Source organism: Amblyraja radiata, chromosome 26 (assembly GCF_010909765.2).
Source record: "Amblyraja radiata isolate CabotCenter1 chromosome 26, sAmbRad1.1.pri, whole genome shotgun sequence".
NCBI lineage: Eukaryota > Metazoa > Chordata > Chondrichthyes > Rajiformes > Rajidae > Amblyraja > Amblyraja radiata.
Genome location: NC_045981.1, coordinates 23,444,546 through 23,458,130, shown reverse-complemented (window position 1 = coordinate 23,458,130; position 13,585 = coordinate 23,444,546). Strand labels below are relative to the sequence as shown.

At 39.6% G+C, this 13,585-nt stretch overlaps 1 protein-coding gene across 1 annotated transcript in view; it reads left to right on the top strand.

Moving 5' to 3' along the window:
- LOC116988061 (voltage-dependent T-type calcium channel subunit alpha-1G-like) overlaps positions 1-13,585 on the top strand; it is a 225,078-nt gene that overhangs the window by 189,514 nt on the left and 21,979 nt on the right. The window contains exons 29-31 of the mRNA XM_033044505.1: positions 491-612; positions 1,679-2,020; positions 3,999-4,139. Coding sequence (XP_032900396.1) covers positions 491-612; positions 1,679-2,020; positions 3,999-4,139 — 605 coding nt within the window. The remainder of the gene's footprint in view (positions 1-490; positions 613-1,678; positions 2,021-3,998; positions 4,140-13,585) is intronic.

The window sequence follows — 13,585 nt, the reverse complement described above, 5'->3', positions numbered from 1 at the left end:
AATCTACCACATTTTTGTTGATTTGAATAAGTATGGTGTAAGCTGAAAACCTAGCAGAACATTCTAAGAGATATCAGCCTTAATTTACCTTCATTAGCTAGCAGCTGATAGAGCCGCTGTCTCACAGTGCCAGAGATCCAAGTTCAATCCTGACTTTGGGTGCTCTCTATGTGGAGTTGCCACGTTCTTCCTGTGACCGCATCGGTTTCCTCTGGATGCTCCGGTTTCCTCCCACATCCCAAAGATATGCGGTTTATATGTCCATTGTTCTCTGTGAAATTGCCCCTAGTGTGTAGAGAGTGGATAAGAAAGTGGGATCACATAGAACTAGTGTAAATGGGTAATCGATGGTCAGCATGGACTCAGTGAGCCAAAGTGCCTGTTTCCATGCTGTATCTAAAAACTAATCAAAAATGTAATTTGTAGCTGGTTACATGTAGGCCTTATATTTTATTTGTTTATGCCTTCATTTTGAATATCCTAATTTTAGAATGTAATATCGATCATCCCTGTGAGGGTTTGGGACGACATGCCACTTTCCGAAATTTTGGGATGGCTTTCCTCACCTTGTTTCGAGTATCAACTGGAGACAACTGGAATGGAATAATGAAGGTGAGGTTTTTCCAACTCAGTAACACAACCTTAGGAAATGGTCAAAAGGACAATGGGAATTATGTATTTCTACACAGAACTTTAAGATTCTGTCTCTCAGCTGCAGAAGTTTCAAATAAGCAGCACATTTCTAATTTAACAACACAAATAATGAAAAATCGCTCATAATTAAATAAATGTTCAAAATCCTCAGAATGTCTAATAATTTGACTTAATTACTTATGAATTGAAGTCACGGTTATATTTTAAGCAAAACCAGCAAATAATTTGCATGTATCAAGATCTTAAAAATATTCAATGACACAAACATCCAAGTAATCTATTTTGGTGAAAATACTGAGGTCACTGTAGATTTGGCAGAACCTACAATAATATTCAACATTTCAGGTCACTTTCCACTCATCAGAACTGGAAGATATTAGAGCAGAACAAATTTAGGTTCCTGCCATTAACTTTCTTCCCATGTTAACTGATGTTAATTTCCTCATTTTTACCAATTATCTTTCAAGCACCTGTCTTAATATTTGATTTGTCTAATGTTTCTGACATATTAAGCACGGCAACATATTTTCTACATATTCTATTCTCTTTCAAGTGTCATCATTAATTAAAATCGAAAGATAATTTCGTCTTTGTATTTATTCCCAATCAATCAACTCTTTTCATAATCTTAATAATTATTATTTTATCTCCTCTGAAACCATATCATTTCTTGTGGAAATAATAATAATACTTTGTCATGAACTGGTTTCCCATTTTAAATGTAATTTTGGTGAAATTCGTGCTTAATGTTCCCATTGGTTATAATATCCTCATTATACTCGAGCACTATGTAACTTTTACCTTACAAGGCGTTTTAGTTCTGCTCTAAACTGGAAGTTAACATTTTAATTGAGAAAATTGTGTGGTTGTGCTAAGGTACAGGGAGGAGAAGAAAAACATTAACAATCATCTTTACTCTTGGAGAAATTGTTCATTTATCTTGGTCTTGTAATCATGCATTCACTGCCTTGATTCACTCTATAGTAGCTTTGGTCTAAACTGCTCCTATTCTCTTCCTTGGCAGGATACATTACGAGATTGTAACCAAGAGGGCACATGTTACAACACAGTCGTGTCCCCAATCTACTTTGTCTCATTCGTACTGACAGCTCAGTTTGTGCTGGTAAACGTCGTCATTGCGGTGCTGATGAAACATCTGGAGGAGAGCAATAAAGAGGCGAAAGAGGAAGCAGAACTTGACGCAGAGCTGGAACTGGAATTAAAAATGCTAAATACCAATCAAGGCAATATGGACAGTATTACTTGGGGAGGCAGTGAAGGGAGAGATGCAGGTGACAGTCCGGGAAGTCCGTCTGAGTCGCTCCAAATCAAAATGGATTCACCATTTTCTTTAGAACGACCACTGGTAAGAAACAATATTTCAGTTTGACTCTTTATCATCAATAGGGTTCTGATGGAAAATACATTGCACTGTATTTTGTTTCTATGCAGAACAATAGACCTACATTTCTAAATTGTCTTCTGGTCATCCAAAAAGGTTTCACAACCAGCACACTAATTTTCATAGGATACGAAACGATAGAACTTTATTTATCCCAGGAGGGAAATTAATCTGCCAACGGTCATAAAACAAAAATGTATTGAGTGTCAAAAATGCAGCAGACAATTTGACCACAGCAACCACCCACAAACTTCAACCAATAAAGTGGGTGGTATTGCAGCTAGCGAAGGCGGTTGTCAAAAATTGCAGCAGGATATTGATCGGCTGGGTAGGGGGCTGAAGAATGGTTGATGGAGTTTAATATGGATAAGTGCTAAGTGTTGTATTTTGGGAAATCTAATCAGGGCACGACCTACACAACGAATGACAGGGCTCTGGAGAGTATTGTGGAGCAGGAGTGCAGGTACATAGTTAATTGAAAGTGGCAGCACAGGTAGATAGGGTGGTCATTAAGGCTTTCGGCACATTGGCCTTCATCAGTCAGAGTATTGAATATAGAAGTTGGGAGGTCATGTTACCGTTGTATAAGACATTGGTGAGGCAACATTTGAGTATTGTATTCAGTTTTGGTCACCGTCTTATAGGAAAGATGTTGTTAAGCCAGAAAGGTGGCAGAGAACATTTACAATAATGTTGCCAGGACTCAAGGGCCTGAGCTATAGGGAGAGGTTGAGCAGGCTAGGACTTTATTCCTTGGAGCGCAGGATGATGAAGAGTGATCTTCTAAAGGTATATAAGATCGTGAGAGGAATAGATAGGGTAAATGCACAGAGTCTTTCACCCAGAGTAGGGAAATCAAGAACCAGAGGATTTAGGTTTAATTTGAGGGAGGATGGATTTAATAGGAACCTGAGGGGCAACCTTTTTACACAAAGTATATGCAATGAGCTGCCAGAGGAGGTAGTTGAGGCAGGTACGATCAAAACATTTAAAAAACATTTGAACAGGTACATGGATAGGATAGGTTTAGAAGGATATGGGCCAAATACAGGCAGGTGGAACTATTGTAGATGGAGCATGTTTGGCAGTGTGGGCAAGTTAGGCTGAAGGGCCTGTTTCCAAGCTATATGACTAATGAGCAGATTTTCATTGTCTCTGATGTTAATTGGTAATGCAAGAATAGAAAAGGAATGAGTCTCAAACATGGAAGACACTTAACATAATTCTTTTATTTTCAGTTAAACAGCCAATTTTACCACATAATAAAGATGTTTAAAGAAATTTTAAAACATGCAATATTAATGCCACATGATTTTCTTTTCTTCAAGGGTTGCTGAGATTGCCTTAGATATTAATCTTTAATTCTTGGGGACTCGAAGACAGTTCCCGGTTTTTGGTGATGCTAGGGTTTAGGTTCAGATTATATTTTTCAAAGCCATAACAAGTGTGTGCATGAATAAAACTGTGCTTTGTGGCTTTCCTTCCATTCTGTTATTCATTCTTATTAGCTGTAGGGATATACAAGATTATAACTTATTTATGAATGTAGGAAAATAAATGTGTAGATCAGACTGAGAAATTTCAAATTGAAATGAGAATGTTTAATGTCTTTTGTTCCTATTCTGTCAGACAGGTTGCTGTAAAAACAGGTAATATTGCCCTGCAAAAGATATATGCAAAATGAATCCATGTCTAATAATTTCAAATTTGCATTTCAAATGAGAAATTATAATTTGATATGATGTATAACATCAATATATAATTAATTAGTTTGTCTTTCAATGTTTCAACCCAGTGCTTTTATTATTAACTTTTTCTTTTTTCCATATCCTACCCACACCTTATCCCCCACGGATATAATCCTTCTGTATCCATTATCCCTCTCCCCTTCTAACCCCTCCTCCCTTTCCATAATTTCTGCCTGCCTTCTTTCCGCACACAGGACAAGCAATTTTTTGACAACGTCTCCCTGCTGATCCAAGGTTCGTTGGAAGGAGAGCTAACCCTCATGGACAATCTCTCGGGTTCAGTTTGCCACAACTATGCCATCTCACAGCAAAACAAATGCTGCACTGAGAAACAGGTTAATAATTCTAACTTATTTGTCAGAGGCCTGTGTAAAGATTTGGAACCTAAGAATTAACTCAAAAGATCTAGACTAAATGAGGCAAAGGAATGCGAGGAAGAAAGTACTCTTTTAGTGGCTTTTTAGCCAGTGTAGCATGAGGGCCATTTTGCACTCACTGCAAGACTGAACATTGGTGGATGGCAAAGGTACACAAAATTGCTGGGGAAACTCAGCAGGTGCAGCAGCATCTATGGAGCGAAGGAAATAGGCGACGTTTCGGGCCAAAACCCTTATTCAGACATTGGTGGATGGCACTACACTTATATTAATGAAATGTGGTTTTTATTTCTATATTTATATCACAGCATTTTCTAAACGAAATGAGAAATCAAAGTCAAAGTTTCATCAAAGTCAAAGTATTGTACTCAACAAGTTTCATACCAGATTAGGAAAGCAAAATAATTCAGAATGTAGTGTTCAGAACATCAGGATACAAAAGACATTTTACAACCGCAGCAAGATCGGTCACACAACAAAACAAAAATGACCAAATAATTGCCTTTAAATTGGATTGCTTTAGCACCACCTTTTTGTACACTCGTGCGTTTCAATTTCAATGAAGACTCACACATTAAGGAAAATTGGGTAGTTAGTGTGAATTATACAATGTATACCATATTTTTCTTTTCTGGTCATCTATATGTCTGATAAACCATAGCTTAGAAGAACCCATACATGCACTGTGGTGTCAGGAGCATATCAGGTTATCACCAACAGAAATGTCTGTCCACTCCTACATTGCCCCTGGACAAGGAAAGTTATTTGTGTACAAAACCTGCAAGGCCTCCTTCAGAATTATTGAATTTTCTAAGCGGATCCTAGCCTGTGGGAGTTGAGTCTTCAGACAGGAAATTTGTTTCAAATAGATCGCCTTTAGTGTTGCTAACTTTCTCCCTCATGATTCCCCACTCCCATCTCACTTTATTGTCTCCTCGTCATTACCCGACCGATAATCTTCTGTAACTGTCTCTATCACCAACTATTGTTGACCAATCTAGCAACCGCTTTTCTAATTCTTATTTACACACCACTTCACTACTGAGCTCCAGTCTTCCTTTGTAGCCTATCCTCATCAAATTTCCTGCAGATCCCTTCCCACCATCGGTTTTCAGGGTAATAAGACCCCTAAAATTCCTGACACTCTCCCCCCACCTCTCCGTCTCTCCCTTATGTAAACATCCCTGTGATCCAGACTCAGCCTTGCCGGATTACCTCAAAAATACACTTCTTAGGTCTGCAGGCCATTTTCATAGCTTGTGCTTGTATAGATCTCTCTCTTTATTTAGCATTCCAGCCCCCAACCCAAGACCAGATCAGTTTGAGATTCAGGAAAGCAGTGTCTCCCAAAATCAGAGAATCCAGTACAACCCACATCCCTTTTTTCCTCTTATTCTTACTGGCGATAGGAAGAGGCAATCTAAAAGGATAGGCCTGTTGCTTGTAATTCCTTTTGAGCAGCACATGACATATTGAAAATTGTATGGTGCTACATTTTGCAGAAGCAAGCCCTTGAGAAAGATATTTGTTGGTCCATTACATGCTGCAACATGTTCGACTGTAAAACATTAAAATGTTCGATTTTAATGGATCAACCCTGCCTCCTCAACCCTCCAATTCAGACAAAGGTGCAATTGCTGAGCCATGGCTAACATCTCTAGAGATGCATGGACTTGACATATAAACTTTGGAGGCTAAAGTTGAGTGAGGAATCAACTATCATTGGTGTTAACTTTTATTTTTTCTATCAAATTATGCAAATTATATAATTATTATACAATTATTTGTCGATATTTCTACAGTATTTTAGACTTGGGCATAAGAGCCTGCCAAGTAACATGCTTGGACAGATTAGGTCTCTGAGATTTAATATCTCTTGTATTTGCAGATGTGAGAGCATTAACCATGTTTTTGACAACATTGGGCTTATGGACAATGACACAGTTTGATTGTTACACTTAATTTAAACGTTTTGAAGAATTGGTATAGAAGAAGATAGTTAATATCTTGAAATATTATTATTTGGAATGATATTCATAGTTAATGGCAAAGAAACTTGGTCATATTCTACCCATAAGAAAATTATCAGGCCTGTTTCTGTATATATGCTGGCAGGAAAGACTCATTAACCAGTAATATATATTGGATCTTGCTGTATATGGATAGTTGGTAAGAATCCTTGTTGGTATTGGGTTGGTACTAGATCAGCCCCAACCCATTAAGCATTGGAGATATGAGATTTGAAGAATATTCTGAAGTGTCTGAGAGTTCAGGCAATGTTTTTGCGGAGCATTCCCGCCGGAAATAAAGGAGATTGGTAGGGTCCAGGAAAAGGCAGATTGCAAGATACAGGGCTGATGGGCCAAATGTCTTTGACACAAACTTCATTGCAAATGTACTTTAACAAAACTTAGTTCATAGCTACTTGAAATGAAAGTAAAAATCACATTTATAAAATGCATTTCATAATCGCAGGGCTTCGCAAATATTTAATTACTAATTATATAGTCACATGTTACAAAGGGGAAAAGTGAAAAATTGAGTGATACGTCCTTTGGTCGGAAAATGACACTTTCAGATTCTTGAGATTTAAACTTCAATCCTCGTTCTTAAAGAATCTCTCTGGCCAGCAAAAAAAGAAGTTTCATTTCGTGAAAGGTTTGGAAACTCGCCTAGAATTCCTGAATTAATTGTTGTTTGGTAATTCCGTAATGCAATAAGTGTTGAGGATAGGTTTGCATTTCACTGTACTGCTCCTGCCTCATGATAAAATAGCCCATCTGTATTCATTGTTAGACTCAATTGATGATGCCAATTGAACAATCGTAGCAACTTCAGGAGAGAGGGAGACATGTGCAGATAATTGCAAAATATTATTAATAGTATATTCACACAAAGAGGTACAGGTTTGTAGGTTAATTGGTTTTGGTAAAATTGTAAATTGTCCCTAGTGTGTAGGATAGTGCTAGTTTACAGCGCGATCGCTGGTCGCTACGGACTCGGTGAGGCCGACACGGCTGTTTCCGTGCTGTATCTCCAAAGTCTAAAGGTTTTCTGCTTCCATCTTTAATACTTTCTCTGGAGGCTGTCCAATCGGTCTCTGCAATGGTAAATTAGAGGGTGAAAAGTCTGCTTGGCTTTTTCCAACGAATCACTGACCCCTCTGGACAGAAACTGTGATCGCCAATCAAAATGCAGTTGACAATGCTCTCCATAGTCAAACTGCCCACTGAAGAGCACAAGTAGGGTCAGATGCGAAGAATGGTCGCTCAAGTCAGGTAATGGAACTAACTTTACAGACCTGTGTCCCAGCATAGCTGGTGAGACAGGGAGAAAATTAGTCAACAAAGCCAAGCCATTTGAACTGTTATGCAGTATCAGACCTTTTAATACATAAAGTACAAAATAGACAATTAGTTTCAATTGACAGAATCACAGTTTGTTATGTGAAACGAGCCTGTGTATAGTTTATGATATATGTAATCTTCAGCAATTTTAATCTCTCTTCATTTATTGACGCTTTTCCCTCTGCATGACGAATGGTATGGTATTGTTTGCTAGCAGCACATTTGGTAAGAAGCACTGCTTTCAATGTAATATTTCACTAACATGTTACTATGTAAGTGAGGTGTTTAAACAGTCAAGTACCAAGAAACACCAGCCTCTCTCAAACACGTGATAACAGAACAAATGGGTGCAAATTGATCTGTTTCCAACCTTTAAGGCCATTTAACATTCACTTAAGTACAAACAACTATTTTCAGACTAGGAAATTGCTCATGGATTTATAGAAAGGGCTAGATTCGTATTCAATATCTGAGGATATTGTTTTCTGTGTATTCTCATGTGAGAATAGTGTTGGGGATGAGAGTACAATTCTAACTGCACTGATAGGATCAAATGTGATCCTGACCTCTTCCTTCCTGATGTTGCTGGAGCTTCAAAGACATCTTTTTCCCGGCCGATTACAGTTTGTTGATAAAAAACACATGATGTATTTGTTTTATTTTCTGTCTTGAATTACAGGTGATAATAAATAGAAATGTATAGTATTTCGGAATGCAATTGTTTCGGGGCAAAATCAATGGAGTAGAAGTTTGTTTTCAGTCACATTAAACTCACCAGAACTGAAATACTGGAGAACAATGCACCGACACTGCCTTATTGTACGTTTATCTCGTGCAACCAGGAACCAATTTCTGCTTCTGTTATATCCTGTAATTGTACACCATACCTGATCCCATTTGGCTTTTGGACGTACTCAGAATTAAACAGTGTAATTACATACAATGATAAGGTTAAAAGCAAACAGAAATCCACACTGAAAACCTGTTAAAAAATAGCAGTACCAACAATGCATTTAATCTTTATTCGGCACCTGAAGTATTTAATTCTAAATTAGATACTGCAGTAATTGGACACTTAGTACACGATCAATGGGATTGTAAGATTTGACACGGAAAAGGTTATTTTATTTCCTTTAGTGTTCATTCACAATTTCTGTTTGTTTATTTCATCTGAACGGTTTTTAAATGTCTGATTTTTCAATTACATAAAAAAACCTGTTAAAAAACAATCTTTGTTTTTACACCTGACCTCAGCTTTGCCAGCAAAAAAATCTATTAGATTTGTCAAACACTATTTTCCCTGAATCAAACCATGTTGATACAACCTTATCCCATTATAATTTTGAATTCCCCATTCGTCCATACTTCACGATGCATTATGCTAAAAACGGATGGATTGTTTTATCTCCCTCCTTTCTTAACTAGTGATGTTAAGTTCCTGTGAATGTTGCAACATCGGGGTGCTTTTAAACATCACCTCTTGTGTGTCCTTTGGCTCTGTGGCATTTCCTCAGAAATTACAGGTTGTAAATTCCATGGGTTCTAACAAGGTGAACAAAAGTGGAGTTGATAGGAATATAAAAGAATCAATTGAAGAATTTCAAGAAAATAAGGAGAATGGAAATGGCATTACTTTATTGGGAACCATCAAGAACCCAATGAACTGAATGGCCTCGTAAATTGTAATAATTAGGGCCCTCCTACCAGTGGATTTGTTGCTTTTTTACTGTCCTCAATTTCTTCCGTACTTTCTCTAAAGTGAAGTGACACTAGAATTGTTATTGTCATTATATTTGTTGTTTCTTTTGAAGACTAATGCTCTATCTTCAACATTTTCTTAATCTTTGCTACTTTACAAAACATTCCCAATTCTCTTACCAACCACTCTGGCAATATAATGAGGCTCTTTAAACTAATATTATCCTTACTCTCTGAGTTAGTCACAAACGAATCACATTTCTCATGGTTTATATTTTTCAGTGGCATGTACCTTCAATGAGAATGTTTAAATATTTCTGCAACCGTTTGCAATAGTTTATCGACTGGCAAACTTTATAATCTAATGAAATTATACTTTGATCAGCTACCCATCATATCCACATAATTGACTCTAACTTCCGGCGAATAGTCTCTCTCGAACTACAGTGGCTTGCAAATGTATTCATACCCATTGAACTTTTTCACATTTTGTCACGTTACAACCACAAACGTAAATGTATTTTATTGGGATTTTATGTGATAGACCAACACAAAGTGGTGCATAATTGTGAAGTGGAAGGAAAATGATACATGGTTTTCAAATTTTTTTACAAATAAAAAACTGAAAAATGTGGCGTGCAAAAGTATTCAGCTCCCTTTACTCTGATACCCCTAAATAAAATCCAGTGCAACCAATTGCCTTCAGAAGTCACCTAATTAGTAAATAGAGTCCACGTGTGTATTTGAATTTGAATTTGATTCCTTTATTGTCATTCAGACCTTTCGGTCTGAACGAAATTTCGTTGCCTGCAGTCATACACAATAATAATAAATAACAAAACATACAATAAACACAAATTAACATCCACCACAGTGAGTTCACCAAGCACCTCCTCACTGTGATGAAGGCAAAAGTCTTAGTCTCTGTCTCTTCCCTCCTTGTTCTCCCTCTGCGCTGAGGCGATCCAGGCCGAAGATGCTGCCCTCCAGTCCAGCGGACCTCCGTGGTGATGTCGCCGCTGCCGAAAGCCGGAACGCCATCTCCGCTCCGAGTCGGCCCGCCACAGCCTCAGCTCCGAGTCGGGCCGCTGCCGAAAGCTGGAACGCCGCCTCAGCGAGTCGGGCCACCGCTGCCTCAGCTCCGAGTCCCGCAGCTTCAGCTCCGAGTCCCGCTGCCTCAGCGAGTCGGGCCACCGCTGCCTCAGCTCCGAGTCCCACAGCCTCAGCTCCAGGCCGCTGCCGAAAGCTGGAACGCCGCATCAGCGAGTCGGGCCACCGCTGCCTCGGCCCCGAAGTCGGCCAGCCTCGCGTTGTAAGTCCTGGCTGGCTTTGCCTCCGGAGCCTCGAGGTCGGTCGCAGGTTGGAAACCGCCAGCTCTGCCATTAGGCCTCAGCGCAGACGGAGACAGAGAAGGGCGATACGACAAGAAAAAGTCGCATTCCTCCGAAGGGAGAGACAAAAAAACATGTTTCACCCCACCCCCCCCCCCCCCCCCCCCCCCCCCATAACACAACCTAATAAACTAAAATTTAGCTAAAACAAGACAAAAAAAAACAAAAACAAAAAGTAAAAGCAGACGGACTGCAGGCAAGCCGCAGCTGTTAACAGCGCCGCCACTTCCGGAGATTAGATTCCGGTGTAATCTAATCTCAGTATAAATACAGCTGTTCTGTGAAGGCCTCAGAGGTTTGTTAGAGAACATTAGTGAACAAACAGCATCATGAAGCCCAAGGAACACACCAGACAGGTCAGGGATAAAGTTGTGGAGAAGTTTAAAGCAGGGTTAGGTTATAAAAAAATATCCCAAGCTTTGAACATCTCACGGAGCACTGTTCAATCCATCATCCGAAAATGGAAAGAGTATGGCACAACTGTAAACCTACCAAGACATGGCCGTCCACCTAAACTGACAGGCTGGGTAAGGAGAGCATTGATCAGAGAAGCAGCCAAGAGGCCCATGGTAACTCTGGAGGAGCTGCAGAGATCCACAGCTCAGGTGGGAGAATCTGTCCACAGGACAACTATTAGTCGTGCACTCCACAAATCGGGCCTTTATGGAAGAGTGGCAAGAAGAAAGCCATTGTTGAAAAAAAGCCATAAGAAGTCCCGTTTGCAGTTTGCCACAAGCCATGTGGGGGACACAGCAAACACGTGGAGGAAGGTGCTCTGGTCAGATGAGACCAAAATTGAAGTTTTTGGCCTAAATGCAAAACGCTATGTGTGGCGGAAAACTAACACTGCACATCACCCTGAACACACCATCCCCACTGTGAAACATGGTGGTGGCAGCATCATGCTGTGGGGATGCTTTTCTTCAGCAGGGACAGGGAAGCTGGTCAGAGTTGATGGGAAGATGGATGGAGCCAAATACAGGGCAATCTTGGAAGAAAACCTGTTAGAGTCTGCAAAAAACTTGAAACTGGGGCGGAGGTTCACCTTCCAGCAGGACAACGACCCTAAACATACAGCCAGAGCTACAATGGAATGGTTTAGATCAAAGCATATTCATGTGTTAGAATGGCCCAGTCAAAGTCCAGACCTAAATCCAATTGAGAATCTCTGGCAAGACTTGAAAATTGCTGTTCACAGACGCTCTCCGTCCAATCTGACTGAGCTTGAGCTATTTTGCAAAGAAGAATGGGCAAAAATTTCAGTCTCTAGATGTGCAAAGCTGGTAGAGACATACCCCAAAAGACTTGCAGCTGTAATTGCAGCGAAAGGTAGTTCTACAAAGTATTGACTCAGGGGGGCTGAATACTTTTGCACCCCACACTTTTCAGTTTTTTATTTGTAAAAAAATTTGAAAACCATGTATCATTTTCCTTCCACTTCACAATTATGCACCACTTTGTGTTGGTCTATCACATAAAATCCCAATAAAATACATTTACGTTTGTGGTTGTAACGTGACAAAATGTGGAAAAGTTCAAGGGGTATGAAAACTTTTGCAAGCCACTGTATATACAAAATTCTATTGCACTTGGTCCATTTCCCCTAGAGGATTTCTTGCTATGGAATTACTAATTAACATTGCTGCATGACACAAAATGAGTTTTGACTGCCTCTTTCCTAGTTGATTCCATGACATATTGTTCTAAAGAAACTAGTGAAAATAAATTTTACATAACCTTCTCCAAATTACTGTTCCCAATTTAATTTTCCCCAATCTGAATGAAGATTAAAATCCATCATGATTATTGCATTATTCTTCCAAAAAGGTTTTCTTTTTTCTTGATTAATTGCCTGTCCAATTTTCTTTCTAGTTGTATTGCTGCCTCAAGGCTTATAACTGTTCCAGCCAATGTTTTTGCCCTATAGTATCTCTTATTTCCATACATATTGATTCCACTTCCTGTACTTCTGGACACTCTGCATCAAAGAACACTGTTCAAACTGACCTAGAAATTAGAATGCTTGGCAACGTTTACTTCAGCACTGTGTGATTGAAAATGTAATTACCATAGAGTGAAATGGAATTGTAACTATTTCTGCTTCACTCTGCAAATGTGACCAGGTGCTTCCCACCTTGAGTCTCACTTGTACATCTCACAAGATGTAATTTGGATGTAAATCAAATGACGCCATTCCCTGTTCGACACTACTTTGCAATTTTGCAAGAAAAGTTAGACCCCACTTTACAGGAATGCCATTATTTCACACTTTGTTTTTGTAGTACTCTGCCAGACCGGGACACTGCTAGGGAAATTCCTGCTCTTTTAATCTTTCCAGCCAGCACTATCCCAGTTAGCACACTGCCAACAATACTCCTACAAATCTCAGCCGTCTCCGGATTCATCCCGACGCCACATTACTCCAACAGCCTTGTCCTAGATCCTCCAAATCTCTGGGTCCCTAATCTCCTCCCGCACCATGTCCGATGCTCAAACGTTCTTAATCCTCGCACATCCCTGATAGACCACCAATCCATTGATCACTGTCCAAATTTCCCCCAGCACCTTCACCTATATCCTGGCTGCTCGCTTGATCTTTGATCCAATCTTGATTCTAATTGCTGACCTCTCCCCCTTCACTTATCCCATTTACCTGATCGTTGGCTAGAATCCAGTCCATAATTCTAACTGACCCCATCCCATCCCTCAACAATTTTTAACCAACTGCTTTCTGATTGCCAACCCAATCTGTGACCGTTGTCAGGGCTATGATTACCTTAACTCATTCTCAACACCTTGAGCCTTGTGGCCCTGATCCCAGGTGAAGTATGTGTGTCCGCAAAGGCCTTGAATGCTTCTGACAATTGCCGTTGCAAGCTGATGAGTGAAGCATTAGTCCCTGAACAGTGACAGTGCGGCACAACCATTGGTTGCATCAGAAGTTCTTACAGTCTTTATCAAAATGAAT